General features: G+C 38.5%; 2 protein-coding genes across 5 annotated transcripts in view; one reads left to right on the forward strand and one right to left on the reverse strand.

The window, feature by feature from the left end:
* LOC117405216 (WD repeat-containing protein 3-like) overlaps positions 1–844 on the reverse strand; it is a 13,921-nt gene extending 13,077 nt beyond the window's left edge. Inside the window, exon 1 of one of the 3 annotated variants that reach the window (XM_059029960.1) lies at positions 769–844. The gene's annotated coding sequence lies outside the window, so the exon portion shown is untranslated. Of the gene's footprint in view, positions 1–232; positions 668–768 lie in introns of those variants that run through there. The other 2 variants (XM_034008091.3, XM_034008090.3) reach the window with 2 other exon arrangements.
* On the forward strand, positions 834–25,976 carry gdap2 (ganglioside induced differentiation associated protein 2). 2 transcript variants are annotated; one of them, XM_059029961.1, is made up of 15 exons: positions 834–973; positions 7,501–7,739; positions 9,419–9,558; positions 10,132–10,285; positions 10,755–10,843; positions 11,514–11,590; positions 12,313–12,472; positions 15,895–16,045; positions 16,581–16,657; positions 18,518–18,594; positions 19,092–19,231; positions 20,512–20,566; positions 20,719–20,862; positions 21,150–21,290; positions 22,057–25,976. In XM_059029961.1, exons 2-14 carry the CDS (start codon positions 7,561–7,563, stop codon positions 21,273–21,275), a joined length of 1,569 nt encoding a protein of 522 aa, XP_058885944.1. In that variant the 5' UTR covers positions 834–973; positions 7,501–7,560; the 3' UTR covers positions 21,276–21,290; positions 22,057–25,976. The 2 variants fall into 2 exon arrangements, with proteins under 2 accessions (XP_058885944.1, XP_033865619.1); XM_034009728.3 differs by lacking the exon at positions 21,150–21,290.
* Positions 25,977–27,174: the final 1,198 nt, after the last annotated feature.

Raw genomic sequence — 27,174 nt, forward strand, 5'->3', positions numbered from 1 at the left:
TTTATCGTACGAATCCTAAACGATCTAGTGTTTCAATCACCACACGCTTCCACAGACGGACCCACGTGTACAGCAAGTATGTCCACTGCCGTGTTGAACTGAATCTGATTATGTACTATACCGTAATTATAGATTTTTGTTTATAAGACACATTATACTTAAATCTGAAAAATGTTCATAAACACCCATACAAAGTGCAATCACTTCACAATGTAAAGTTATAAACACTTACCTAAAGCCACAACTAGACACAGTTCCGTCTACGCGTTCACGAGACGTGGACGCGCTCAGACATCACCAGAGGAACAATGTCTATCGTAATCCTATCCAAATCATTTAACAACTAATAAAATAAAATAAAAACTGGCTAAATGAAAAACTCCATCCAATAAAATTATTTTATAAAATTCTGTGCGTTTTTAGAAATGATTGTCTGTTTCACTTTTTTTCATCCCAATTACCCAAATTATATTTGGTCATCTACTACTTGGGTCTGCGACCTCGGGTTGAGGATTTTTAGGGGTTGACGAAAAATTACAATTAAAAATAAAACATCAAGCGCTAAAGAAAAACATAATTATAAAAAAATGAATGATGAACAGCTCGATAATGTCAGCGGACTGATTCCTGCTGTGTTGAGATGACTGAAAGTAATACTAAACCATGTGTCATGTCTATGGTACTTAACGTTTCTGATGTTATTGCACGATACTTCGTTGTCTTAAATCCAGTGTGTAGAATGCTGATGAACCCTAAATTACAACGTACCCCAGGAAGCGATGAAGATATTGCTTGTTGGATATCAGCTGACCAGGAACACATCGGGGTAATTGCAGCCAGTGATTGAAAATTCAGTTTTTCCACTTAATGTACAATTTAAGAGACGTGTGAGTCTTTGGCTGTGGGATCATGCAGACCTGAAATGCGTTGAGAGGAATCCACAGCAACAAAAGAAGCACGCTTTAGTAACAAGGTAAGTATGTTAATGTGTTTATTTTCCGACGTGTGTTGTGTAAAGCTAAGCTTTCAAAACAGACACCTGTTGTTACATCCAAGTTTTAATTATTTTGTAAAACGAAAATGTCATGCCAAGTACAGTGTACAGCTAGGTTAATTTCCAAAACCGTACAGACCGCATACCGTCGGTATTTAAAAGTGCTCCCCATTAATCCACCAACTCATGACATTTCGCAATTTAACTGAAAAATACTGTATGTGACTGCAGGCTAAACGTCATGATTAAGCAAAATGTACGCGGCTGAAGTTGGCTTCATATTCGCCTGTTTCTTATTCAGACATTTATCTGCTCCAATTTAACTGAATGATTGGTTCTATATTAAGGCGTTAAATAACGCTGCACTGCTAATTTCTCTGTGGATATTTCTAGAGGGCAGATCCTAAACAATATTCATTTCTTGCTCAGCCCAACACTGATTTCAGGGTCAAAACAGCTGGTGAACATGGCACATATGTCAAAAAAGCATTTACGGTGTGTTCCTCTTCTAAATGTACTCTATGTACACATAGTTTTCTTGTCTCTCATCTCTGAAAGGAATAGTTCCATTTAAATTTAAATATAAGGAAAAAAAAAGACGACGGCATAGATAGGTAGATACCTTAGAACACATACGAGGAAAAAAGAGGTATAATACTGAAAAAAAGCACATTTCTTTTGTTATAGTGAAAGCTATGATATATTTAACACTGGTCTCAGGATAATAAAACAACAGGTTCCAACATAATTTAAAATCGGCATATGTGCCATGTTCACCAGCTGTTTCGACCATGAAATAGGTGTTGGGCTGAGCAAAAAAAGAAATAAATATTGTTTAGGGTCTGCCCCTCTAAATATCCACAGAGAAATTAGCAGCCCAACGTGCTTTAACCCATTAAATACACTGTTACTTATTCAACGATAAGAACATAAGTAAGTTTACAAACGAGAGGAGGCCATTCATCGTTTGATTGTTAGTAGCTTATTGATCCCAGAATCTCATCAAGCAACTTCTTGAAGGATCCCAGGGTGTCAGCTTCAACAACATTACTGGGGAGTTGGTTCCAGACCCTCACAATTCTCTGTGTAAAAAAGTGCCTCTTATTTTCTGTTCTGAATGCCCCTTTATCTAATCTCCATTTGTGACCCCTGGTCCTTGTTTCTTTTTTTCAGGTCGCAAAAGTCCCCTGTGTCGACATTGTCAATTTTGAATGCTTGAATCAGATCACCGCGTAGTCTTCTTTGTTCAAGACTAAATAGTCAGTTATTTTAGCCTGTCTGCATACGACATGCCTTTTAAACCGAGGATAATTCTGGTCGCTCTTCTTTGCACTCTTTCTAGAGCAGCAATATCCTTTTTGTAACGAGGTGACCAGAACTGAACACAATATCCTAGATGAGGTCTTACTAATGCATTGTAAAGTTTTAACATTAGTTCCCTTGATTTAAATTCAACACTTTTCACAATATATCTGAGCATCTTGTTGGCCTTTTTTATAGCTTCCCCACATTGTCTAGATGAAGACATTTCTGAGTCAACAAACTCCTAGGTCTTTTTCATAGATTCCTTCTTCAATTTCAGTGTCTCCCATATGATATTTATAATAAACATTTTTATTGTCTGCGTGCAGTACCTTACACTTGTCTCTATTAAATGTCATTTGTCATGTGTCTGCCCAGTTCTGAATGCTGTCTAGATCATTTTGAGTGACCTTTGCTGCTGCAACAATGTTTGCCATTCCTATTTTTGTGTCGTCTGCAAGTTTAACAGAATCTAAACCATTAGTGTAGATTAGGAATAGCAGAGGACCTACTGATCCCTGTGGTACACCACTGGTTACCTCGCTCCATTTTGAGGTTTCTCCTCTAATCAGTACTTTCTGTTTTCTACATGTTAACCACTCCCTAATCCACGTGCATGCATTTCCTTGAATCCCTACTGCATTCAGTTTGAGAATTAATCTTTTATGCAGGACTTTGTCAACAGCTTTCTGGAAATCTAAATAAACCATGTAGTATGATCTCCCTTTCCTAAAACCATGCTGACTGTCTCCCAGGATACTGTTATCATATAGGTAATTTTCCATTTTGGATCTTATTATAGATTCCATAAGTTTACATATAATAGAAGTCAGGCTTATTGGTCTGTAGTTACCTGGTTTGATTTTGTCTACCTTTTTGTGGATCAGTATTACGTTTGCAATTCTCCAGTCTGTCGGTACAACCCCTGGTACAACCCCTGTGTCAAGAGACTGTTGCATGATCTTGGTTAGTGGTTTGTAAATAACTTCTTTCATTTCTTTGAGTACTATTGGGAGGATCTCATCCAGCCCTGGGGATTTGTTTATTTTAAGAGCTCCTAGTCCCTTTAACACTTCTGCCTCAGTTATGCTAAAGTTATTTAAAACTGGATAGGAACAGGTTGACATGTGGGGCATGTTGTCCATATCCTCCTTTGTAAAAACTTGTGATAAGTAATCATTTAATATTTGCTATTTATTTTTTCTTCATCTATGATTTTGCCATTTGTATCTCTGACATTTAACCTCCTCTTTGAATGTTCTCTTGGTGCTATAATACATACATTGGCATGTGTGCCATGTGTGCCAGCTGTTTTGACCCTGAAATCAGTGTTGGGCTGAGCAAAAAAATACTAATACTTGTATTAGTTTCAGACTAATACAAGTCCTTCTTCAGCTGGATGGAAAAATCATTACGAAACGTTTAGTTACATATGCCAAGTGACTGTGATTATTATTATTATTATTATTATTATTGTTAGTAATACATCTCATTTGCTACAATTTGTATGCAATGTTAGTGTTTAATGTAAAATGTTTAGGCCAGCTAGGACTAGTTTTTAAATAATTGTATTTGTTCAGACCGCTTCCACAACAGACAACAACCGACATACGCTAACGACGTAGGTGTAAATAAGACTTCACCTTCCTGGCAGCATGGATTATGTCTGATTTGCAAAAGCTGATGAATCTGTTCATAACTTAACCATTCCTCTTTAAAAATATTGGTCTCGCCTGTTTTCCATTAAGGTCCAAATGCAGATTTCTTAAACATTTCAGAAATTTAAAGAATTTATTTCTTCTTTTTCTTTATTGTTATTTTCACCCAATTTGGAATTGCCAATTATTCTTTTTTTAAGCTCAGCTCACTGCTACCACCCCTGCGCTGACTCGGGAGGGCGAAGACAAACACACGCTGTCCTCCGAAGTGTGTGCCGTCAGCCGACCGCTTTTTTTTTTACACTGCAAACTCACCATGCAGCCACCGAAGAGCTACAGCGTCTGAGGACAACGCATCTCTCGGGCAGCTTACAGGCAAGCCCGCAGGCGCCCGGCCAGACTACAGGGGTTGCTGGTGCGCGGTGAGCCGAGGACACCCTGGCCGACCTAACCCTCCCTCCCCCCGGGCGACGCTCGGCCAATTGTGCGCCACCCCCTGGGAGCACCCGTCCACGGTCGGCTGTGGAATAGCCTGGACTCGAACTAGCAACGTCAAGGCTATAGAGAGCATCCTGCACTCCACATGGAGCGCCTTTACCGGATGCGCCACTCGGGAGCCCTGAGGAGCTATATTTTTTATTTATTATTTTTTAAACTGGTTCATATGTGGAAAATAAGGCGCATGTTCAGTTTCATTTGCCTGGAACGCAGCTGTTATTGCTGATCAACAAGGGTACCAGTTGTGCTTTCATAATGCAAGGCCCATAACTCCAAGCTCAGACATTATCTAACCTAATTCCAGTCAGATTAGCTAAATAAAGTCTTGTGGTGTTTAGATTGTCTGGTTAAGATACTGCATCACCATTAGTATCAGCTGATTTAGATGGGTAGTGGAAGGCAGGCATTATATATTTAGAGAACACATCCCGTTGTGATGAAACTTGTAATGGAAATCAATTAACAAGTTCTTCAGAATCTAGAGCCAATGATTCTGATTTGTGCCTTCTAATATAGGCTATATTTCGGAATTATCTACCAGGAGTCGGCAACCTTTGGCACTTCCAATTCATTCCATTGCAGGACTTTGTTCCAACCAGACCCTTTTGGAGGTCAATTAAATAATTAAGGCTCCAGCTGCGGATTAAGTTAGTTCCAATTGCAACAAACAAACTTCAAGTGGAGGGTGTGTCACAAACAAATTGATTCCAGTTTGTTATTGTTCAAAGGATTTATGTGATTAAGTATTTGCATTTTTTATGCAAAGAGTAAATAAATAAAAGTAACAATACAAAAAAACATATGTAAAACATGAAGATAATACATTTTAATTAGCCTAATCGTTTTGCGTGGTATATACAAAACTTATTTATCCACATAATAAGTAAAGCCCATAAATCGGAGTAAGAATTTATCAACTCTGTAAATGTAATGAGATATGAAATCGAGTCACCCAAGTATATAAAGGTATAATATTTGTTGTATTCATACCCAAGAAGTCATGGCTGGAGGTCGTGCACAGAATTACTCGACAATGTCTCATGATATACAGCCTAATTATATCGTTTATGCCCAATTTGTTTGCCTCAATAGAAGGAGCTATTGATAGTGATAGCATTGGGGTTGATGCACAAGAATCGGTCCCAGGAATGCCAGTTCAGTCAGCATATTGGCTAAATGCAAATAGTAGTGTTAAATAAACAGGTAATTCTTTACAGGTGCAGAGAGAGAAGAGGAAATACTCTGACAATTCCAATTCAATCATTCCAAATATTTTTCAACTCCTCTCATATCTACATGTATTATAATTGTACATTTATTCTATACTAAACAGTACAGAATAGTGGAAGATTAAGCGTGCTGGCAGGTTATCAAAATAATAATTAAGAGCACAACCCAAATATTATACAAATGACCTTGCATTTGCTGATGCTTAGTGCACCCTCTAAACAGCATGTGATGATAATTTCAACTGTTTAGAAAGCGCAATAATCATCACTAAATGATTACATATTGGCATAGTTTTTGTAAAATATTTAGGTTGAGTTCTCTATAGATTTGTCTACACTTTACTGTAGATGATTCAGGAGCAGGGAGGAGGCGAGGCTGTGGAGTGCAATTCCCTCGTGTCCCTGGTCCCTGGTGGAAACCTTCCCTCTGTCTGCTGCTCATCCACTGAGACAGTGTTATCATCTGTACAAGAAGGGAAACGGCCTCACACATCTTCAGAACCAAGAACTATACTTTTCAGTAAGAGGCTTTGCAGGCATAATACCAATGAAGCCTTTATTGAAAGTCAAACCATTTATACAGGTCCATAATAAACAAAACAGTGCAGTACGGTCACAATCAAACAGTGACCAGATTACATATGTATCACATGTTGGTAGTGACGCTTCTCTTGAGCAGGCAATCCAATTTTCAGGTTCAGAAGAGGGACCATTAGGCTTGGGAGCTGAGGAGGACAGGGTAGACGAGGTGGAGTGGGAGAGGGAGAGGGAGAGGGCAGATGTAGTCCAGAGGTGAGGTGGGTGGAGGACGATCCAAGACGCATGGGGCGTGCTGTACGTCAGCAAGCTCTTCCTGCGTTCGAGAGAGAAATGCTGGAATTATCTGAGAGCACATTTAAAAAAATAAATTACTACAAAATGAGGAAGCAAGAGCAACATTTACACAACGAGAAGATGCAACTGATAAAACTAACCATAGTCGCCTAACATCTTTACACCTATCAAATTAACGGAATAATGCCTTATTAAAAATTGAAAACTCTGCTAAATGTTCAGAAAACATGTCCTTGAGGTATCTCATTTTAAATAGTTAGTACGGTAACTCGTCTACTTCGTCTAAAGCGCTTGGTGGTTTAATTTAATACCGTACATCGGGCACATCTAGGGGGCAGCAATCATCATCTGGAGTTCGTTGCAATTAGGAACATTTTTAATCCACACCTGGGGGCTGTCTGGAAGTTCTTGGTTCGTTGCAATTGGTGATAAATAGCACACTGGTTTAGTCTAGTCCTGAGGTACTAACTACTGGCTCATCCACATCTTTTTGTTCGTTACAATTGACCCATTAAGATGTTAGTTTCGATGCCTTGTTCTGAGGAAGTCTGTTACTTTTTTCAATTCCTAGGTAATTTCACATCAGCATAGTCTGGGGGTCAAAGCATGTTACAGGCTCAAAGCATGTCAGTCTAAAGGGTAAGCATCTGGTTGGTTAATGATAGACACAGTAGGAAGGAGTTAAAGGGACTATAGGTGTCTTGACAAAGGAAGTGCACCCATATCTAAAAGCTTGTCCTGCAAACAGATATCTTAACCACGTGTAATACCAAAATGAACATGGCCATCTACTTCTGCATAATTTCAAGTTCCTCTAATGAAGGCTGTAGCTTTTTTAACCATTTGCCTGAATGTGCATGGTCAATATTGTAACAATAATCTATTGAAAATACACACAGAGTCACACATTTTTATATAATGTCTTATTTCCAGTTACATATTTTGTGGTTGTTGTTAATATTGTGTTCTTTTGTTTGTCCACAAGACTCCTAAAGCTGCAGACCCATAAGGATCAGAGGAAGATTCCCTGTGTGCTTGAATCCCCATGGATCCTCTGGGAGCTCGCTCGCAGTTCATCGATGTTCAGACATTACCCAGCTGGGACCAGCCTCAGCAGGGGGATGAGCCGGACTCCAGCAAAACCAACCAGCAGCTCTATAAAGACAGGGACACCGGCTCTCCATTCCCATACAGGGAACACATCAATAAAAAAGTGGTTCTGTTGTAAGTTTATAGAGGGAGGAGAAACCATTTCAATTCTATTGAGGAAATGCTTTTCCCCTGGTGTATTCATGTTTTTAAGCTAGAAGTCTGTTTAGGTCCCATTTCGGGGATAGAAATAAGACTGCCGTTGCATAGTAGTTTTCTGGTTTTACTATGAGTTTAAGAAGACACTCCTGAGCTTGTTACCTATACACGGAGGCTAATCAAGCTTGTAGTAAAACCTGAAATGGGTGAAACTGAAATACTTTTTTCCATCCCTGCATCTAATTTCAGCATACTTGTTTTTGGCCAGATTCACTTCACTTGTGTTTCAGTGCAAAATTTGCATAATTGTTTGGATTTTAAAACATGAGCCTTTAATGTTAGTCTTACCAGCATATTAGAATTATTAATGTTGCAGACATAAAGATTCTTTTTACTAAAAGTAAATATGTACATGTTTGCTGCTGTAGTATTTTAGATTGTTTTTACGAAGCAATTTACCAGCAAGTCCACTTGCTGTCCATTGGTTCAAACTTAAATCCGCAGTCTTTCCCACAGCTTTTCCCCCCACACGTTCTTTGTCACATAATGGCACCTGACAACTTGTTCAGTAGTTGCCTTTAAAAATGTTTTTTAAAGGGGCTCCCGAGTGGCGCATCCAGTAAAACCACTCGCATAGAGTGCAGGATGCGCTCTATAGTCTGGACGTCGCAAGTTCGAGTCCAGGCTATTCCTTTGCCGACCGAGGACGGGAGCTCCCAGGGGGCGGCGCTCAATTGGCCGAGCGTCGCCCGGGGGGAGGGAGGGTTAGGTCGGCCAGGGTGTTCTCAGCTCACCGCGCACCAGCGACCCCTGTAGTCTGGCCGGGCGCCTGCGGGCTTGCCTGTAAGCTGCCCGAGAGCTGCGTTGTCCTCCGACGCTGTAGCTCTTGGGTGGCTGCACGGCGAGTCCGCAGTGTGTAAAGAAACGGTCGGCTGACGGCACAAGCTTCGGAGGACAGCGTGTGTTCGTCTTCGCCCTCCCGAGTCAGCGCAGGGGTGGTAGCGGTGAGCTGAGCATAATAAAATAATTGGCCATTCCAAATTGGGAGAAAATAATAAAAATTGGCAACGACTAAATTTAAAAAAAATATATATATTAAAAATGTTTTTTAAAACTAAGGCCATATAACCAGCTGTACTTCTGTCCTACTAAAGGAATGCAATCCTCTGAGTTGACCAGGCAACTAATCAGATATTTATTATTATCTGGGAGAATTAAACAGTCTGCAATATTCAAGTCTTGCTTATGTAATGCTTGTTTTGTAACTACACACAAGTAAAAGTGGATGAACTTGCCAAGGACTTTCTTTAGCATAACGTATTAATGGAATAATAATGGTAAGGGTATATGGAGTCCATCTGGCTCATTGCACACAGTTTTAGAAGAATTATCCTATTATGAAAAAAACTGGTTAGGGGCTGCAAGTCACACTTACATGTAATTGCACATGCAGAATTGTTTTGTATTTGCATTCGTGGCAGAGAATGTTCCTGACATGTGGCACTGACACACTTGCTAGTTGTGTAATCTACCATTGGTTTATAGCCAGTGAAAAAATACTTGTACTGAAATCCGAGTATCTGGATCTCAGGATGTTATATTCTTCACTACATTTTTATTTATTTAATCATTTATCCGCTCTTTATTTATTTCAGCAATGGGAATGTAGCCCTCCTGAATTGCACGGCCATAGTCAACACAAGCAATGAAACTCTGATTGATAAGAACCCCATTTCTGACAGTATTCACTCGCTCGCTGGGCCTGAGCTTAAAGAAGAGCTTCTCAAACTGAAAGGTAAGCTAAAAAGCTTGTTAATGGAGAGGAGATGGGTTTAGACATGTTTATAATATCAAATACTGTTACAAAAACCTTTAAATGAAAGTCTCAATAAGAAGACCCCTTTTGTTTAATAAAATCTAAAATGATGGTGTTTGGCACAAAATGTGTACGAATCCTAATCAGAACTTTTGAAGATGTTTAATATTGAAAGATGTTTAATATTGGCTTGCATTGAAAAATAAAACCATGTAGAATCACTGTGTTTTCCTTAGTGGATATAACATAGAAGTATATGAAACATTTTCCAAACTTCTTTTTAATCCCCTAAATACAGAGTGATTTGAAACATGAAGACTTTGAAAAAGATATATGTTGTTCAATGAGGAGTACCATCATTTGACGAAAGAACTACTGTGGACTGCAGATCATTTATATATCGGATATTACATCCAGCGTTTCTTAGGATCTTAATGTACATTTTTTCCAGATGTGACACTTTAGAAAAGCTAAAGCTCAATTTATCAGAAAAAAACAAATCCAGAAACAAATAGTTTCCTCTTCTCTCTCTTTTTTTTTTTTTTGCTGTAGGCTGTCGAACAGGGGAAGCTAAGATGACCAAAGGGTTTAACCTGGCTGCCCGATTCATAGTTCACACAGTAGGGCCCAAATACAAAGCCAGATACAGGACTGCTGCCGAGAGCTCACTCTACAGCTGCTACCGGAATGTCATGCAGCTAGCCAAGTAAGAAAGAAGTTTTGACATCATCCAGCCATTTACTATGCTTTATTCGGTTCATCAGCACAGTAACAAGTGCATGGAGTGAAACGTGATTTTAGATTGACTGGATTCATTAGATCAATAAAGAAATTAACTTGGTGGTAGAGAGGTCAAGGATTGGATAGACATGGAGACTCAACTGCTGTTATATATAATGAATCAGCCAGGCTCTTTAGTCTTTCCCTCAAAGTGACCTGAATGTCCCCTCCTACTATTTGTGTTGGGTTCTGCATTGTGTAGTACCCCAGGTGGCTACTTTAAACATAAGTCTTACGGGCCAGTTGATACAGAATGATGCCTTGATTTGAGATGAGCCCCGCAGCACACATTGAAACTTCAGATAGTCAAGCCCTGGGCTGTATCTCGGGTGAATCCAAAAAAAGCAAATTGTAATGTGGTTGTTACCTTCTACCTGTTCTCATCATTTTCCTAGGGAGCAGGCTCTGGTTTCTGTGGGGTTTTGTGGTATTAACTTGCCCAAGAGAGGGTACCCAATAGAGGATGCCACCCACATAGCACTCAGTAAGTGTGTATTATTGACACGTTATATTTGTGTAAACCACAACAGAATCTGCATAAACATATTACATATGTTACTATCAGCTTTGTGTCTCTTGTTTTTGGATGTAGTGACTTTTTATAATATGCTGTTTGATGGCTACATCTAATCAAGTTGAGTGTACTTTCTCTTACGCTCTTTGTATGACAGACTACTCGCTTCACTCGTGGGTCTGACACAGCAAAGAGTGCATGAGTAATACTCTCTGAACTTGATTTAAAGGTATCCACCTAACAGTTCTAAACATACTGTACATTTAAGTCACAATTCACACTGTTGAGTTTTTACCATTTTATTCTCCTTATTTTAGTACACCTAATAATCACTTAACAAGGTTTGGTACTTTCAGTCTTAAAGACTTCATTTGAAGTCTTACAAAGTGATTGTTCTATACTAAACACTCTTCTAATAATACCATCGTTGTCGTCATCATCATGATGAACGCATCAACCTCCTAACAATTAGGTCTGGGGGAAGTGGGAATTGATAACAAGGTAAATAATAATGGCAAGACAGAAACACCTATTAAAACATTGTTGATATTAGCCTTTACTGGCTTAACTTGGGAATTAACTGTTGGCTTGTATATAAAGTTTATGGACTGTATGAAGTCTAATGTGTCAATTTCCACAGGAACAGTCCGTAGGTTTCTGGAGAACCATGGAGAAACAATTGAGACTGTAGTGTTTGCTGTGACAGATCTAGAGGAGGTAAGGGCAGACTTTATAGACCAATCGGAATACAGTGTGTTTTGTGGCTCACGTGTTAGACCTACAACCAATCATATTAGTGCTACTTGTCACTAGGTATCCTCAATTGAGCCGTAGGCTGTTTTTCTATCCCTGAAAACATCACTATGACCACCCTCCCTGCTACACCAGTGTGTTGGCAGGGTCGATTGTCTTTGACTTTAAAGGTCCTTTGTAAGGAAGAGAAGTCCAAAAAGGAAATCCACTGCATGTATCAGAAAGCGAGACAAAGAATTTGAATATAAAACTAATAGGATGAGTTACGCTGTTTTTGGTGTTGGCATAAAGGAGATTTGCAAACTATGTAAAAACCTTCCAGGACCACTACGATGAAAGAGCATCAGTCCATGCATTCATGGCTTTTGATGCGGTTCATGTTTTTGAATGTTTTTAAAGACTGCTTAACAAAAATCATGCCCTTGGGAATAGAACTCTGAGGTATTTCTGATTAACTGCTTATGCGTTTGGTAATGCAGGAGTTTTCAGAAGAGTGTTGTTTTTAAAGACAATTGCTTTCTTTATGGTGGGATCTAAGTTTTTAAATCGGAACTGTTTCCAGCCATTTGTTAATGGAAAACAAATTGGCAGCTGTGCCCTTTTACTTGTGGTAAAACATTTAATCAGAATGGTACCCTTTGTATGCTTTTTGTGATCTCCTTTCCATCTTTCTGTGCGTTGTTCAGCCTGTATATAAGAAGCTGTTGCCACTGTACTTCCCGAGATCTGTAGAAGAAGAGCACAGGAGTCTCCCTCTCATCCCTGCAGATATTGGCAATTCTGAAGGAGAACCAGTTGTACCAGAGAGGCAAATCCGCATTTCAGAAAAACCAGGCTTTCATGAAGGTGAGCGCTATTACCATGGGCCATTGGTTGCTTCATTTCTTTGGGAAAGGTGGCAAATTCTATTTCTGTCTGGGATTTTTATATGGGATTTATTTTTGTGTGAAGCTGTATTTTTATGCATATTTTTGCATGCATGTCTTCAGTATCTAAACATTTATTTTTGTTAAGATTACATTTACTATTCTTTTGTTCATAAATCTCCACCAGGTACTAAATCCAGTTCAGGGAGTAAAATTTTCCATGTACCAGTTCTGGTTTCTGTATTTAGTCTTCATATCAAATCAAGGATAACATTAAATACATGTCACTCTTTGCTTCATTGCATAAAACTAACCACATGGAACTAATTTATGTCAACCAAAAATATAAAATAGGGGATCATGTGTTGCCATCAACTATTCTTTGCATTTTGTAAACATTAGGTTATGGCATGCATGCATGCTTCTACAAAGATGTTACCGATATCCTGAATCTGTAGTATAAGGGCAGCAGTGTGGAGTAGTGGTTAGGGCTCTGGACTCTTGACCGGAGGGTTGTGGGTTCACTCCCCGGTGGGGACACTGCTGCTGTACCCTTGGGCAAGGTACTTTACCTAGATTGCTCCAGTAAAAAAAAAACCCAACTGTATAAATGGGTAATTGTATGTAAAAATAATGTGATATCTTGTAACAATTGTAAGTCGCCCTGGATAAGGGCGTCAGCTGAGAAATAAATAATAATAATAATAATAATAATAATTCCCACTGACTATTCCCACTCAAGAAACATGTGAAAAGAAATGAAAGCGTGCAGAATCACTTTTGAGTGGGTTTAGCAGTCAGCCTCATGAAACTAGAAATTGTGCCCTTAAACTCAGGTTATTTCATTTCCCAGTTCAGGAGACAGGGATTTGATTATGATATCAGATGTGCCTTCAGTGCAAGTTTGGCTTGATTTAAGTACAGTGTGTTTTCTTCTGAACTGTTTGCTCCTAAGATTTTGTTCCAAAATGCTCCCGCTAAACAATGTATCTTGCTTTTCTTTGCAAATATGTATTCTCATCCCAACTTCTCCAAGTGAAAGCACTGAAAATGTTCCAATATGTAAGTAAACAGTGGGGTGGGTACAGTGGTGTAGTGGTAAATAAAGAAGTGGGTAAACTCTGCTGTTTGGTGCTCCAGGCCAGGCAGTGGCATGTTAGGAACGTTTTTTTAATTGGGTTTTTAGGAATTATTTTTTTTTTTAACATCATCCGACTACACTTGTCATCCTTTCAGCGCCTTCCTATTTATTACCAAACCAAAGAAGTAACATCGCACGGAGTCGCACACAGTATTATCTACGGTAAAATGAAGAGGAACGTAGTAAGCACACGCCTTTGCAGTTTATCAAAAAGTTCACGTACTACTATTATATACTCTAAGTTGTCTAAGAGACTATAGGCATTTGTATTATTTTTTATTTTAAACGGTGTTGTAAAGATGATGCCATCTCTACCAGTTTTAAGACAGCAAGGTCAGTTGTGTTGTAGGAATTTGTGTTTTACGTACTAAAAAATTATTTATTCTATTTATTCCCATTTATTTATTTTATATTAAAGACCCCTAGATCCTGCTTAACTTTGCATGGTATCCACCTACCTTTTCTTTCCTTTGTTTATTGCTGTTAACATGCAGTCAGAATTAATAATAGTAGTAATAATAAAAGATTTGCAAACGCCGTCTTCATCATAATCAGTGGACTGGCACTGCATGTCTTAAAACGCACTCGATTGGCTATTGCTAGTCAGCTCTTTGCTTCTCTTAACCAATAGGATTTCCCTGCCGTCCATACTGATATATGCAAAGCAGGTGATTGACACCTATGCGGTGGTGCTGCATTAATATCCAGAAAAATATATATTCTCGGAGTCCAAAGCTAGATGAGTGCTGTGCGTGTGATTTTATGACGTGAGCGCACAGCAACGTAACAGACACGTCGCTGCTCACAGCAAAAGTATAGATCCTAGGTCTGCCCCTTGTGTGAGAAGTGGGTAAACGCTATATCGCCCAAATTAGAAGTAGCTAAACGCTGTTTACCTGCGTATACCCTCGACTACACCACTGGTTGGGTAGATACCTATTTATTTTTACACAGTACTATAGGTCATTACTATGACAACCAACCAAGACATATCCAAAAATAATCACAATTGTATTGAAGTCATTTGTTGAAGCAGGACACCGATTTCACTTTAATCCAGTTCATGCAACATACAGTAAAACCTGGCTAATCCAACCCCTCTGCATACCGGCGTTCTGTATAATTCAGCATGATTGAGTCCTGACCAAATTCCCATTGGAATGAATGGTGTGTGATATCCTGTACAATCTCGAATCTGGTCTATTCTGGAATACGCCATGATTAGTTAGCCTTGTCTTTCTCAAACAAATGTAAATCTGACTGTGCAGTCCAGCATGTCATTTCTTTTCTAAGTTTAAAACTAGTAGTTTAAAAAAACAAACAAAAAAAAAACACACAAGCAAGACATTGTGTATGCGTCCACAAGCCAAGCTATCTCTAAATAGAAAAAACTGAAAAAACAAGCACAAAAAGATCCAAATTGCAAGGCAAACAGTTTCGGACAGTCTGAAAAGAAACAATGCCTACTTAAAGCAGCAGGGAAAAGCCTGAATGCAACAGAAAGCGCCTCAATCCCACTTGCAGGTACAGGATGAACACCTGAACGTCTTTAGATGGGAATGGTTTGAACAGGCTCGTGCAAATAAAGATTTTGTTGACACATTGTTGTTTAAAGTTTGCGGAGGCATCGGCCAGTGCAGTTGCACAGGGGCCTACGCACTTAGGGGGCCCCAGCAGGGGCAAACTCAAAAGTTGAAATCATTATATAACCAATGTATTCATTTTCAGGGCCATCCACCTCGGTGATTTATTCATTTAATCTGTTTTATTCATTCATTCATTCATTCATTCATTCATTCATTAATTCTACGGGGCCTGGTGTGTTCTCCTTTCTGACAGGGTCTCAGGACTTGATGCGAAATTAAAATATGTCACACAGGTGCAACACGGTCAACTGTACACCATAGGAGAGACACAAAAGTGGAGTACAAAAGTGTAAATTGAAGCAGGCCCACGAACAACCTGCACCTGAGCTCATCTTTCTGTTCCTCCGCCACTGACTGCGTGTCAGTAAAAGTTGTTGGATTTTTTTTCTTTAATGTTCATATACTTTTGTCGTGTGTTTGTTTGTGGTTTTTTTTTTGTTTGTTTTTTGTTTTTTAAGGTACATTATTAGAAATTAAGCAGTATTTTTTTGTCCAGCAGTTCCCAAACTGTAGGTTGGGGCCGCAGCATTGTCTCTGCAAAATGTCTTTTGCAAAACAAAAGTACAACTTCTGTCAGTTAATTGTGTGTGGGTGTTTTTTTGTTTTTTTTGAAAGATTCAGAACAGGAGGATGATTTGCAAAAGGACTTGTCCTTCGTGGGCTCCCACGCTTTTGCCAGGATGGAAGGAGATGTTGATAAGCAACGGAAGTTAATTCTGCAGGGGCAGATGTCCGAGGCAGCACAGCATAAACAACACCAGAGAAAGTGAGTCTCTCTTTAAACATGCCCGTCACCTTTAAGTGATTGTGGCCATATTGCGCGCTTTCATTTGGTCAAAACAAGGTTAAATACATCTCCGAGTCAGATATCGGTGCACTTTCTTAGTCATTTCACCTAGAGAGTAAGGGAAAGTCCCCTATTGACTGACATGCTTTCAACCAGTAATCTGTTTTGGCCCAGAAGACACCTGTGAGGTTAAATAACCTAGGAAGTGCAAGTGTAACAGAATTTCTGCATAAGACATGAGAATTTTCTTTAACCTAAGTATCTGATATCATGTTTTAAGATAATACATTTTGCTGTAACATGTGTTTTATATCAAAACTGCATATTTGAGCCATTTATAGCTAATGGAAATGCAAAATTATTTATGAAATTCTTATTGTTCGCTACAGTCACTTTAAGGGAGTTCCATTTCTTGACAGTAGATGGTGGAACACTGATGTGGTGTGATTTCTGAGGGTACCAGTTAAAATAATCTATTTATGTATTTTCTGTTTTGTTTTTTTTCCTCCCACAGCTATAACCGTTGGCTTTGTAGAGCAAGAGCAGAAGACTTGTCAGACATTGCGGCTTTAAAGGCATTATATCAAACAGGTGAGGTGTTTTTTTTTTTTGTTTTGTTTCAGGACAGTGGGGGCATTGTGTTGGGGGCAAGCTTTTTAAAACTTGGCTTGAATTATTTCATTGTAAGTGCCACTTTTGCTACAGTAGCAGTGTTAAACCATTACACCCCTCTTGTGTAAACAATAGAGGTATGATTGCTTTCAGAGTGGTTAGTTTCTACAAGTAAGCTTAAATGTAGAGCATATTTGCCTCCTGGGCTGCATTTTTTTAAAGGTTTTCAGTTGCAGGGAGTTTCCACTAGAGGGCATGACTGCTCCGCTAAATTTTTGTGGCTGAAGTCCTTCAGTTCCCTAACCAGCACTGACTTTGATGGTGTGAAAAGATATGGTGTCACTGATACAGAGGAACAGCTGTCCCAAAGGATTGTCACTTTGACATACATTTTCTCATTTCAAAATCCCAACTGACAGATGGTCAAGGTAAAGTCGTTTATCACTCAGGCAACACTGTAAATGGCATCTTATCATCCAACAGCAGTGAGCGCTATCGCAGTTTTTGTAGCTTGCCTTATTTATTTTTAAACAACTCCAAAAGCACAAATTGGGCCAACATGAGACAATGGGGGCTGGATTCAGGTTTCCTGGACCAGTAATATGTTTTACGACAGCTTATTTTTCTGTCCGATTCATAAAGTCACTGTAAAGTACCCTTATTGTTGGTATAATGGCGTTTGGTTAAGACAATAGCAATGACCCTGAATCTTTTATCTTGCTTTAAATTGATAACATTTTCTTTTAAGCAGTCTAAACGTACCTGTTATTTTGTCTGATGACTTGTTAAATAATGTATGTTCCAGGTGATGGACGTTTAAAGCTGCAGTGTCCCAAAATCATGTACAGTTTTACTATAACATATGATTGAACATTCTTCTATAGTTTTGCCTTTGCTTCATCAGAAACCAGACATTACTGGCGTACCAGTTTGTTTACATTATCTAATGCAGAGGCACACAAGCTTTCTCATTCTTTTTTCTAAGCTTTCTGGCTGCTCTGTCACTCTGAACAACATTTACGGCTCCCAAGTGGTGCATCCAGTAAAGACGCTCTATAGCCTGGATGTCGCTGGTTTGAGTCCAGGCTATTCCACAGCCGACCGTGGACGGGAGCTCCCAGGGGGGCGGTGCGTCCTGGCCGAGCGTCGCCAACAATTTTGCTGTTACTGGAATTTCTGCTTCCTAAGTCTCTTTCCTTGTATTTAATTTCTAAACACAGCACCTTATTCTCCAGGTATTAACTGCTGATCTGGGCTTGTACACACCCCATTGTAAGTCATCAAGTGGTGCCAAATGTAGCATGTGATTGGCTGGACTGAAAGATATTTAGTTTCTAGATCAAGCTAAGGTACTAATGTAAATACTGGCACTATAGGTTTATGAATAGCACTTTAAATAAGGGCAGATACAGTATGGTGTCAGTAAAAGAATGGCACAAAGCTTTGAGTTAGCCCATTGTATTTCCTGATGCTTTTTCAGTTTCTAAAGCTAAAGGAACATGAAGTCACTTTTTTTTTTTTTTTTTCAGGAACTGTGGCTTGAAAACTGGTTCCAGGAGACCTAGTTTGAGGCAACTTTGCTGTATCAAATCCCAAGTCCCCTGCAGTGGCCTGAAACCTAGTCTCCTGAAACCAAGTTCCAAGCCATAAGGTGGCTTTGTGTTCCTTGTGGGGGAGTTTCTGCAGAGAAGGAAACATGATTGGACAGTCTGAAAATTGGGAATAAAAACTGAGCTAAATCAGACACTAAAAATGTAACAAACAAAATAAGAAAATTAAAGTGCTGTTTTTTTTTTGTGCTGGGAAAGGTTATTTATGTATGTTATCTTTTTTTCCTAGGTGTGGATATCTGTGGTCGAACGGTTATGGTTTTAGTAGGAAGAAACATTCCTGTAGCACAAATAGACATTGAAAAGGTAATAGTTTTATAAATACTAATCACATTCTTGATAATAGCAATAAAAGTTTTCTCCTTTTTTTTAATTAGATTTTGATTTAGATTTATGGTGGAATTGTTACTTCTGCAATACAGTAGTACTGATTTTACTGTTAACATGGAGGAAGGGGGAGAGGGGCTTGGTATATGATGAGTGTTTCTTCTCCATATAATTTTCCAAACATTATTAATGATCTGAATATTTGTCTTTGTGGAGTTTATATATGTTAACATTTCACATAATTTAAGGTTTGGCTTAAATGATTTGTGAGTGAAAAACAAAGTGTGCAGCTTAGATAAAATGAATAAACCAGTTAATTCACATACAATAGAGCAGTGAAAAGGTACAGAGTATCTTTGGAAAAAACCAACAGGAAAGAATGGCTATTTATATTTGTGAACAAGAAATCTTTCACGTCTGAAAATCAAAGGTGTGTTCCCCATGTTAAACAATGTTTGTTTTTTTTTTTCTGCCAGGCCCTGCTGTATTTTATCCATGTCATGGATCACATAGTAGTGAAGGAGTATGTCCTGGTGTATTTCCATACGCTGACTGGTGAACACAATCACCTGGACTCTGATTTCCTAAAGAAGCTTTATGACATTGTAGACAGCAAGTAAGTGAATAGGAGTTTGTGTTGAACTCTCAGCCCTGCTCTACTGCATTGCCATTGTGTTTCATAATGTCAATAAAGGGGGTCAAAAATGAATACAAAATGAAAGTCTTCTGCACTTCAAAAAAAAGTCTTCTGCACTTGTAATGTATTCCACACCTCCTCAAATGTGGATGTCCAAAATGCGTTTCGCATGCCTGTCCCATGAGTCTGGTCCAGAGGTTGTACTTGGCATACCTGAAGCACTAGAAGTATACTGTACCCACTGTGTGGTTCAAAATGTATGTATGTAATGTATTTATTACGATGAAGTTCAAGTGGGGAAAATCTGATTTTCTGTCACTGTTGTATGCATACAAAATCCAAAGTATGTTGCTAAACTCCCTAGTGTACACCAGGTAGCACTCGGATGTTGCAGAAACTATTTAATCAGTGAGTTTCTCACAACCCACTGGTCTGATGATGCTGTCTGGTTGGAACCAGTGGGATAGAATTGTCTATTGGATTTTTTTCTTTCTTTGTCAATTCACTTTGTAAATGTACAGTAATCTGTCGCATATCCCATTTTTTAAATGCCATTATACACAGCTGTAACACAATTGTTTTGAGATTCAGCTTTTATTAGGGAGCTCCCCTAAATCCCTTGTTTAGAAAGTTACAGGGTATTATTATTACTTATTTCTTAGCAGACGCCCTTATCCAGGGCGACTTACAATTGTTACAAGATATCACATTATTTTTACATACAATTACCCATTTATACAGTTGGGTTTTTACTGGAGCAATCTAGTTAAAGTACCTTGCTCAAGGGTACAGCATCAGTGTCCCCCACGTAGGATTGAACCCACGACCCTCCGGTCAAGAGTCCAGAGCCCTAACCATTACTTCACACTGCTGCCCTATTAATGCTTGTGACAGAGTAGCTGTCTGCCATGTGAGTGCTTGCATTCGCTGCTGAGTGACAGGCAGGAGAGCTCTACGGAGGTTGAAGTTGATACGCCCCGCAGGCAAACAGGATTTATTTGTATATCAACACACTGAACAGCTCACGTGACACTACCAGCAATGGTTGCGCACGGATCACATACAAAACGTGACCACTATGTTGGTCTTTTTCAGTTGGGAGACCACCTGATGGGGTGTATAGACTTTTAGATAATTTTGCTAATTTAGAGTATTAATCAAACTGTGATCTGGAAAACCATGTCCTTTCAAACTCAAGTGCCCTAAACCATTGCTTCAATTGCACACTTTTTTTATTTGTTTGTTTGTTTTTCTCACAGGTATAAAAAGAACCTGCAAGCTTTTTACTTTGTGCACCCCACATTCCGTTCCAAGGTAAAGAAAATGTTCATGTCTTCCTGTAATGTTTAAATGAAACATGAAAGCAGTGACGTAACCAGTGGTCGCTGTCGGAACAAAAACAGTTTCAGTAGTCAGAGTATCTGCAGCCACAGGCTTGTTTAGTAATGCACCTTTCTTTGGAACAGGTGTCAACATGGTTTTTCACCACATTTAATGTCTCTGGGTTAAAGGACAAAGTTCAACACGTGGAGAACCTCCAGCAGCTCTTTACATGTATATTACCAGAGCAAATCGACATCCCCCCTTTTGTGCTGGAGTACGACGCGCGGGTAGGTTTCTGTGTGTTAATAACTAAAGTATTTTTTACTTTTGTAAAAAAAACTTTTAAAAAAAATGCACTTTCCAGATCGCGTTAGAGGAGACAGTCACTTTTTTTTCTGTCAGAAATAGTTTGCATCTAGATTCTAGCATCATGACTTTTTACTGTACACAGTGGATATTGTACAAAACAAAATGTGGTGGGTATAATTCTACAAAAAACGTTTCCTCAATATGAACAGCAGTTATTTCAAATCTGTTTCGATAATCACATTTTGAAGTGTTGTTTTTTTTGGAGGAGGTTAAATCAACTGGGATTATTGAAATGGATGAGCCACTGGAAAACATGCATTCCGAGCTATTTCTAGAGGCCGGCTGGAGGAGGTGTAAGGAGATAATTGCACAGCCCCAGCCTCGACTTTAAGTACTGATTTTAATGGTATTGGTTTTTTTTTTTTAGTAATGTTTCTGTGTAAACATGTTTTGGCAACCAGTTGGAACAAGCAGCTGTAACATACTTCAAAGGTTTAACTTGGAACAGTACCTTGGAAGGAACCTGCAACCACTTGTTGATGGCATTTCAAAAACTCCATAATGTGCAATGTGTGTCCTATCTGGAGGCCCACAAACAGCAGATGTTCTAGAATATTAGACTATACCCACAAGTGGTTAGGGTTAGAGCACTTGCATTCAGGAAACTGGTTATGCTACATGCCCAAACATCCAGAAGCTGCTAGCCGCACCTGGCATTTGGTAAACGTGACAATATTGTATCGCATTTGTCATACTTAACTACAAATTAAATTAATATCAGGATGTTAGAATTGCAACTTAATAACTGTATGGTTTCTTAACGCAGTATAAGAACTAAAAAAAAAAAATAATAATAACTTTGTTAACCATTTTTATGTTTTAGGCATGAGTTTTATAATGGTATACTGTGGGTCCTGGAATCCATTTAATATGCTTGTATAGACCATGTGATTCAGGTCAACAACCCAGGTGATGGTAGTGTTTTTAAGCCATAAAAAACCTGAATCTGTTTGATGCTGATAGTTTTAGCCTCGTGTGAACTGGAAGCTGCTTCAGATTTGCCAGTGATGGAGATGATCCGAGGAAATAAAAAATAATAATTTCATTAAATATCATTGTTTCATTGTATATGGTTACTTCTGCCAATTAAAGCTGTTTGCTCTCTGTTTTAGGTAAATGGGCCTTACCATCCTTACTACTCGTCATTGCCTGACCTTTGAAGAAAACCAAGACTCTTTGATTTCACAGACACAAACATGCTGTCAGCTGGACATCCAAACTATGCATGCTCTCTACCTATGAACAGAGAGCTCTTTTTCCCTCTTTGTACAAAGTAATTTCAAGCTTTGTTCAACCTTGAGCCATACATTTCTCAAACAATAAATATGTAGATCAGTTCAGGGATAAGCCACTGATGTGTCTAATTCTGAGATTTTTTTAAAATCTGTATTCTGTAAAATAGTGAATTGCAAGTTATGTGTACAGGGAGTTAAAACTTAAAAGATTCAACCTGTCAAAGGCCTGTCTTCAGCCTTTAAAGGAGTGTGTTAGTAATCAGTACATTTCCCTTGTGTCAGTGGCACGGGTTATTTGAGTTCCTCTTCGAAGTGAAAAATGTCACAGTTCCCAATTAGATATCTGCAGAGACTGCACAAAATAAAATGAGCTGATGGGGGCCAGTGACTTTTTTACTTTTAAATTCTGACACTATAGCCTTTGAACCCAGCATTAAGATCACTATTTGGCAGTGTTGTCCTAGGGATATTGTGGAGTTTCATTTGTGTCCAAGAGATTTATTTTAGGTGTGTAGCACTTGGAAACTTCTCCAGTCAACAAATCATTCATTGTGCCTAAACCACCCCAGCTATGTTTCTTAGCATCAGATTGGGTGGGGGTGGATATGTGTAGGTTAAGAGTGGTTACTTTTCTGGAACTCTTCCCTGTGATATGACTCTATTCCACAAGAAAATGAATTATGTGGAGCTCTTTTATTTTTGATTGCTGTACATGTTTACAGATGGTTCCAAAGCAATATTCAGTCTTTCCTTTTAAATCAGTCTTTCCTTATTTAAATTTGCAAAAATGAAAACTTACATCTGTGGAGTCATCCTCTTCTTTTAAGTTGATTAACTGCCACTATTCTCAAAATAGCTGGACACATACATATCTCCTGCATGACTGTTCTGAATGGTAAGCTGCTTGTATTGTAAGTGACTCTGCAGCAGCAGTTGTTGATGATGCATAGTTCACCCCCCCCCCCCCCCATAGTCGCCAAGTTGCTTTGGATAAAAGTGTCTGATAAATGACGAATTATTATTATTATTATTGTAGGTATCAATCTAGTGTTAGTGTTTGTAAATACAATCTGTGTGTTCTTTCGTTCAGATGACAAAACCTCTACATCGGTCAGCTATAGGAGTAGGCTACTGAAAATAAACTTGGTATGGTTCCTGGAGTGCAGGGCGAGTCATGGAAAGCTTTCTGGTTCCAATCCCAGTCATGACGTGTTGGTGATCTTGGCCGGGGTCTTAGTGCGGGCTGCATTGGCCTTTGCATGTCAGTGGGTTAAAGAATAAATTCTGCCTGGTCCAGGCAGTTACTGGCCAGTGACTTGCTAGACTGGACCTCGCCTCCAAGCTTCAGTAGCTTGGCAACATCCAGTGCTTTGGTTTAACGGGTGAAGAAACTATTGGTTGTCTGTTGATCTTCAGACCTCCTAAACAAGTAAGTGGGTTGGTGACATTCATATTATGGAGAAAACGCAGGCTAAAAAATAAGCTGTAGAAATAAGAGGAACACATTTTGATATGGTATTTCTTCATTTAGTTATCTGTGTTGGCTAAGGGGTGATGGTTGGAAGAAACTGGAGAGTTACTACCATAATTGCTGTGCACAAATGTCGTTTGCCTTTATTTTTATGTGTTTTATTTTAATACTACTGTTTAACTCTTCCTGTGTGAAATGCTGTAGTTTACCCAGCTGTCTAAAAGATGTGTGAAACTTTAGTGTAATAAGCAGGCTAGTGTGGGGCCTTGAACAGTGATTACACTAAGAGAAACTCATTGCATTTACAGACGTTTAGCTACAAAAGGACTATGGCAAGATTTCAGGCAAAATACCTATCTAGAAGTGGGGAAGTTTGGTGAAAGGTAATTCATTAAAATATTTTCCAAGTGCCCAAACAGTATGTACATTGCAAGATTATGTAGTGTGGTGTGTGTTTTTTTGTTTTTTTCCCTGGCATAAGGATATGAAAAATGACAGTATTATTTAAAGTGAAAATAGGTTAAGACTCAATGTATTGGATGTTTATTTTCTTTAAAGACATCTTGGAAAGAGAAGAGCCATTTCTCCCCCAGCTGCTGGTTTTCTCTGTCTGTCTGTCTGCCTGCATGCTGGCCTCGATCATTGGTTGTCTACAAAATGACTGCAACATAATGAAAATGTAAATAAAAATGGGGAAAATTCATGCACAGAATTCTCTGATGTGTCTCGCATGTGAAACCCACCATTTATATGAACTACCATCCTGCTTTCCAACAGTATTACATTTTGTAATGAATGATGGAACGCTCCCATGGTCACTTTGTTGTTTTTTTTTTTTTTTTTGGTTTGTTTTGATTACAGTTTTTGTTCCTTTATAAATACATACATGAAACATTTTCTTACAGTGTCACTTACAGTAATCAAATGGCTCGGACCATACAAACCAAAATTAACAAGTTGTGACTTCTTGTTTATGGTTAACATGGCTATTAGGAAACGCAAAAGATTCAGAGTGTCTTGTGTATAAAAGAATGTGTTAAACTCCAATATTCAAGTCCTTACAAGTATTTATTGCCTTTTGATGTTATATAGAACTCCCTCAATAGCTTGATGAAAACCGGTTAAACTGGAAGATCTGGCTGAATACACAGTCCTGCCTCGTTTTGTGCGAGTGTGAACAGTATTGTGCTATCCAATACTTAAAGTAATAGATCTAGTTAATTGCAATTCAAGGGATGGCAAAAGAGTATATGAATACAAATCTCCTCCTGTCTTAGTTTTAGCTGTGTTCTATTTCAACACATATTTAGAGGTATATTAGGGGGATGCCAGGAAGCAACAAGAGTTACAAGCCATCAATCTGAAGCTTAAACAGTTGCAAGACACACATAACCTTTGCCCTCTGTGAAAACTAATATTGGTCTTGTTTTATTTGTGTTTAAATACATATTACAAATCAAATAGAATTATACTAGAAGTATTTTACACAATGAATATTGTACATTAATCACATGTTTTAGGTTTTTTTTTTTTTTGTATTGCAAATATTTTTGCTAAGTGAACAAAATAATTTCTTTTGGTAGCATATGATTTTTGAATGTCAGTGGGAGCAGCTGTGCTTCTCTATTTATCTACCTGTCAAGGATGGAACACTGGGTTGCAAATATGTGTAACAGAGTAAAATGAAAATATGAAGCAAACGTCATTTCTTAAAGCGTGATTTATAGCATAATTTTATAAAACCAGTATAGTGGAAAATAGGGCCCAATTTACCCTATAATTATATCTGGTCATGGTGACGTATCATTTACGCTTTCCTGCATATTTCTTTAAAAGCATAGGCCTGTTTTTCAAACTTGTGTTCAGTCAACAGTACATGTACCACAACAGTCAATGGTTTTATTTGTATTTTATGCAATGCAGTCTGGTGATGCACATACAGAAAAATCCAATTAACAAGCCTGAAAATCAGCCCAATATTGACTAATATTGGTGGTTAAGTGCATGAAGTTTGCTTAATTGTTTCTGCTGTTTTGCATGGATGGGCTCTGTGAATATCCCGAGAATGTGGCATGTTTTCAGCTGCTGCTTACATGATTCATTGTTGGATAATTGTAATCTCAAAAGCTGACTCATGCCATTCATCTCCCAAGGTTCTAATAAATGACATGTGGAGTGGCAGTCCATTCCTGCATAAGCAAGTTAGTAAATTCAAGCAAGCTTGCTAGAAATGAGGGGACCATGATGGACAATGGATCTGCAGTTAGTCCTGTGAATGACCTTTTCTACATGCATAATGTTTTCATATTTGCTATCTACTGTGTATGTGTGTGTGTGTGTGTATATATATATATATATAAACCTTTGCCAAAACATTTTGTTTATGCAGCAATCAGCCTGAGACGTTTGATTTAGGGCCAATATGTATTCTTGCATCCTTGTATGCATTTGTTTTCCTCAGTCTAACAATGTGCATTCTGTATGATTCTTTTGTTTCTGCTTAGACCATTATTTGCTATGCCCACAAGCTAGGAGGCTGTGTGGTCCAGTGGTTAAAGAAAAGGGCTTGTAACCAGGAGGTCCCAGGTTCAAATCCCACTTCAGCCACTGACTCATTGTGTGACCCTGAGCAGGTCACTTAACCTCCTTGTGCTCCGTCTTTCGGGTGAGACGTAGTTGTAAGTGACTCTGCAGCTGATGCTGTAAGTTGCCTTGGATAAAGGCGTCTGCTAAATAAACAAATAATAATAATAAAGCTAACAGAAACTACCTCCAAGCTGATTGTGGAGATATGAGGCGGGGAAGCATATCGGTGTTATGCAGGATTCAATGCTTCAACTATTGACTCATGCGGCAATGCTAATATGCTGCCCTAACTCACTTTCCCACAATCAACCTTGGAGTGTCATTTGAGAAGCCATTTTTTGTATGGAATAGCCAGCAATAATAGGAAATAAAGATATCAGTAGAAACAAGCAAAACCATACAGAACACATATTAGGGTAAGCAATAAATGTGAACAAAATTGAGATAATATGAAGTATCCCTTTAGAAGTTTATTATTTTTTTTAAAAAATTTTGTCCACATTTTGAGTAAAATGCTTTGAGAATCTGGCCCACTGTTTTTACTATGAGGATTCTGATATCCGTTGTAGGAAAAAAAAGACCAATGTAGGTACTATTAGTAAAGCTTTTCAGAAATCTCTATCCAAGCAAGATGGATGTTATGAACTGATGATTCAAAAGGAGTTCACCATTTGTTCTGCGGAGTACAAAAGTGAGTTCTGCATGCAGTCAGGCTTTACATTTTGTAAAACCTTCAATGAAGGGTTATAAATAATGAATTCAAATATTACCAGTATCGAACAAGTAGGTACTGTATATGGACTGGTCTAGAGAATATATTGTACTTGCATAGGTAAATCAAGGACATTTTGTGATTTTTTTTTTTTTTTTTTTTTTTTCCCCACTATGGTGGATTGAGAAGAGAAGATATACTTGATCATTCTACCCATAATATATCT

Source organism: Acipenser ruthenus, chromosome 9, assembly GCF_902713425.1.
Source record: "Acipenser ruthenus chromosome 9, fAciRut3.2 maternal haplotype, whole genome shotgun sequence".
Lineage (NCBI taxonomy): Eukaryota > Metazoa > Chordata > Actinopteri > Acipenseriformes > Acipenseridae > Acipenser > Acipenser ruthenus.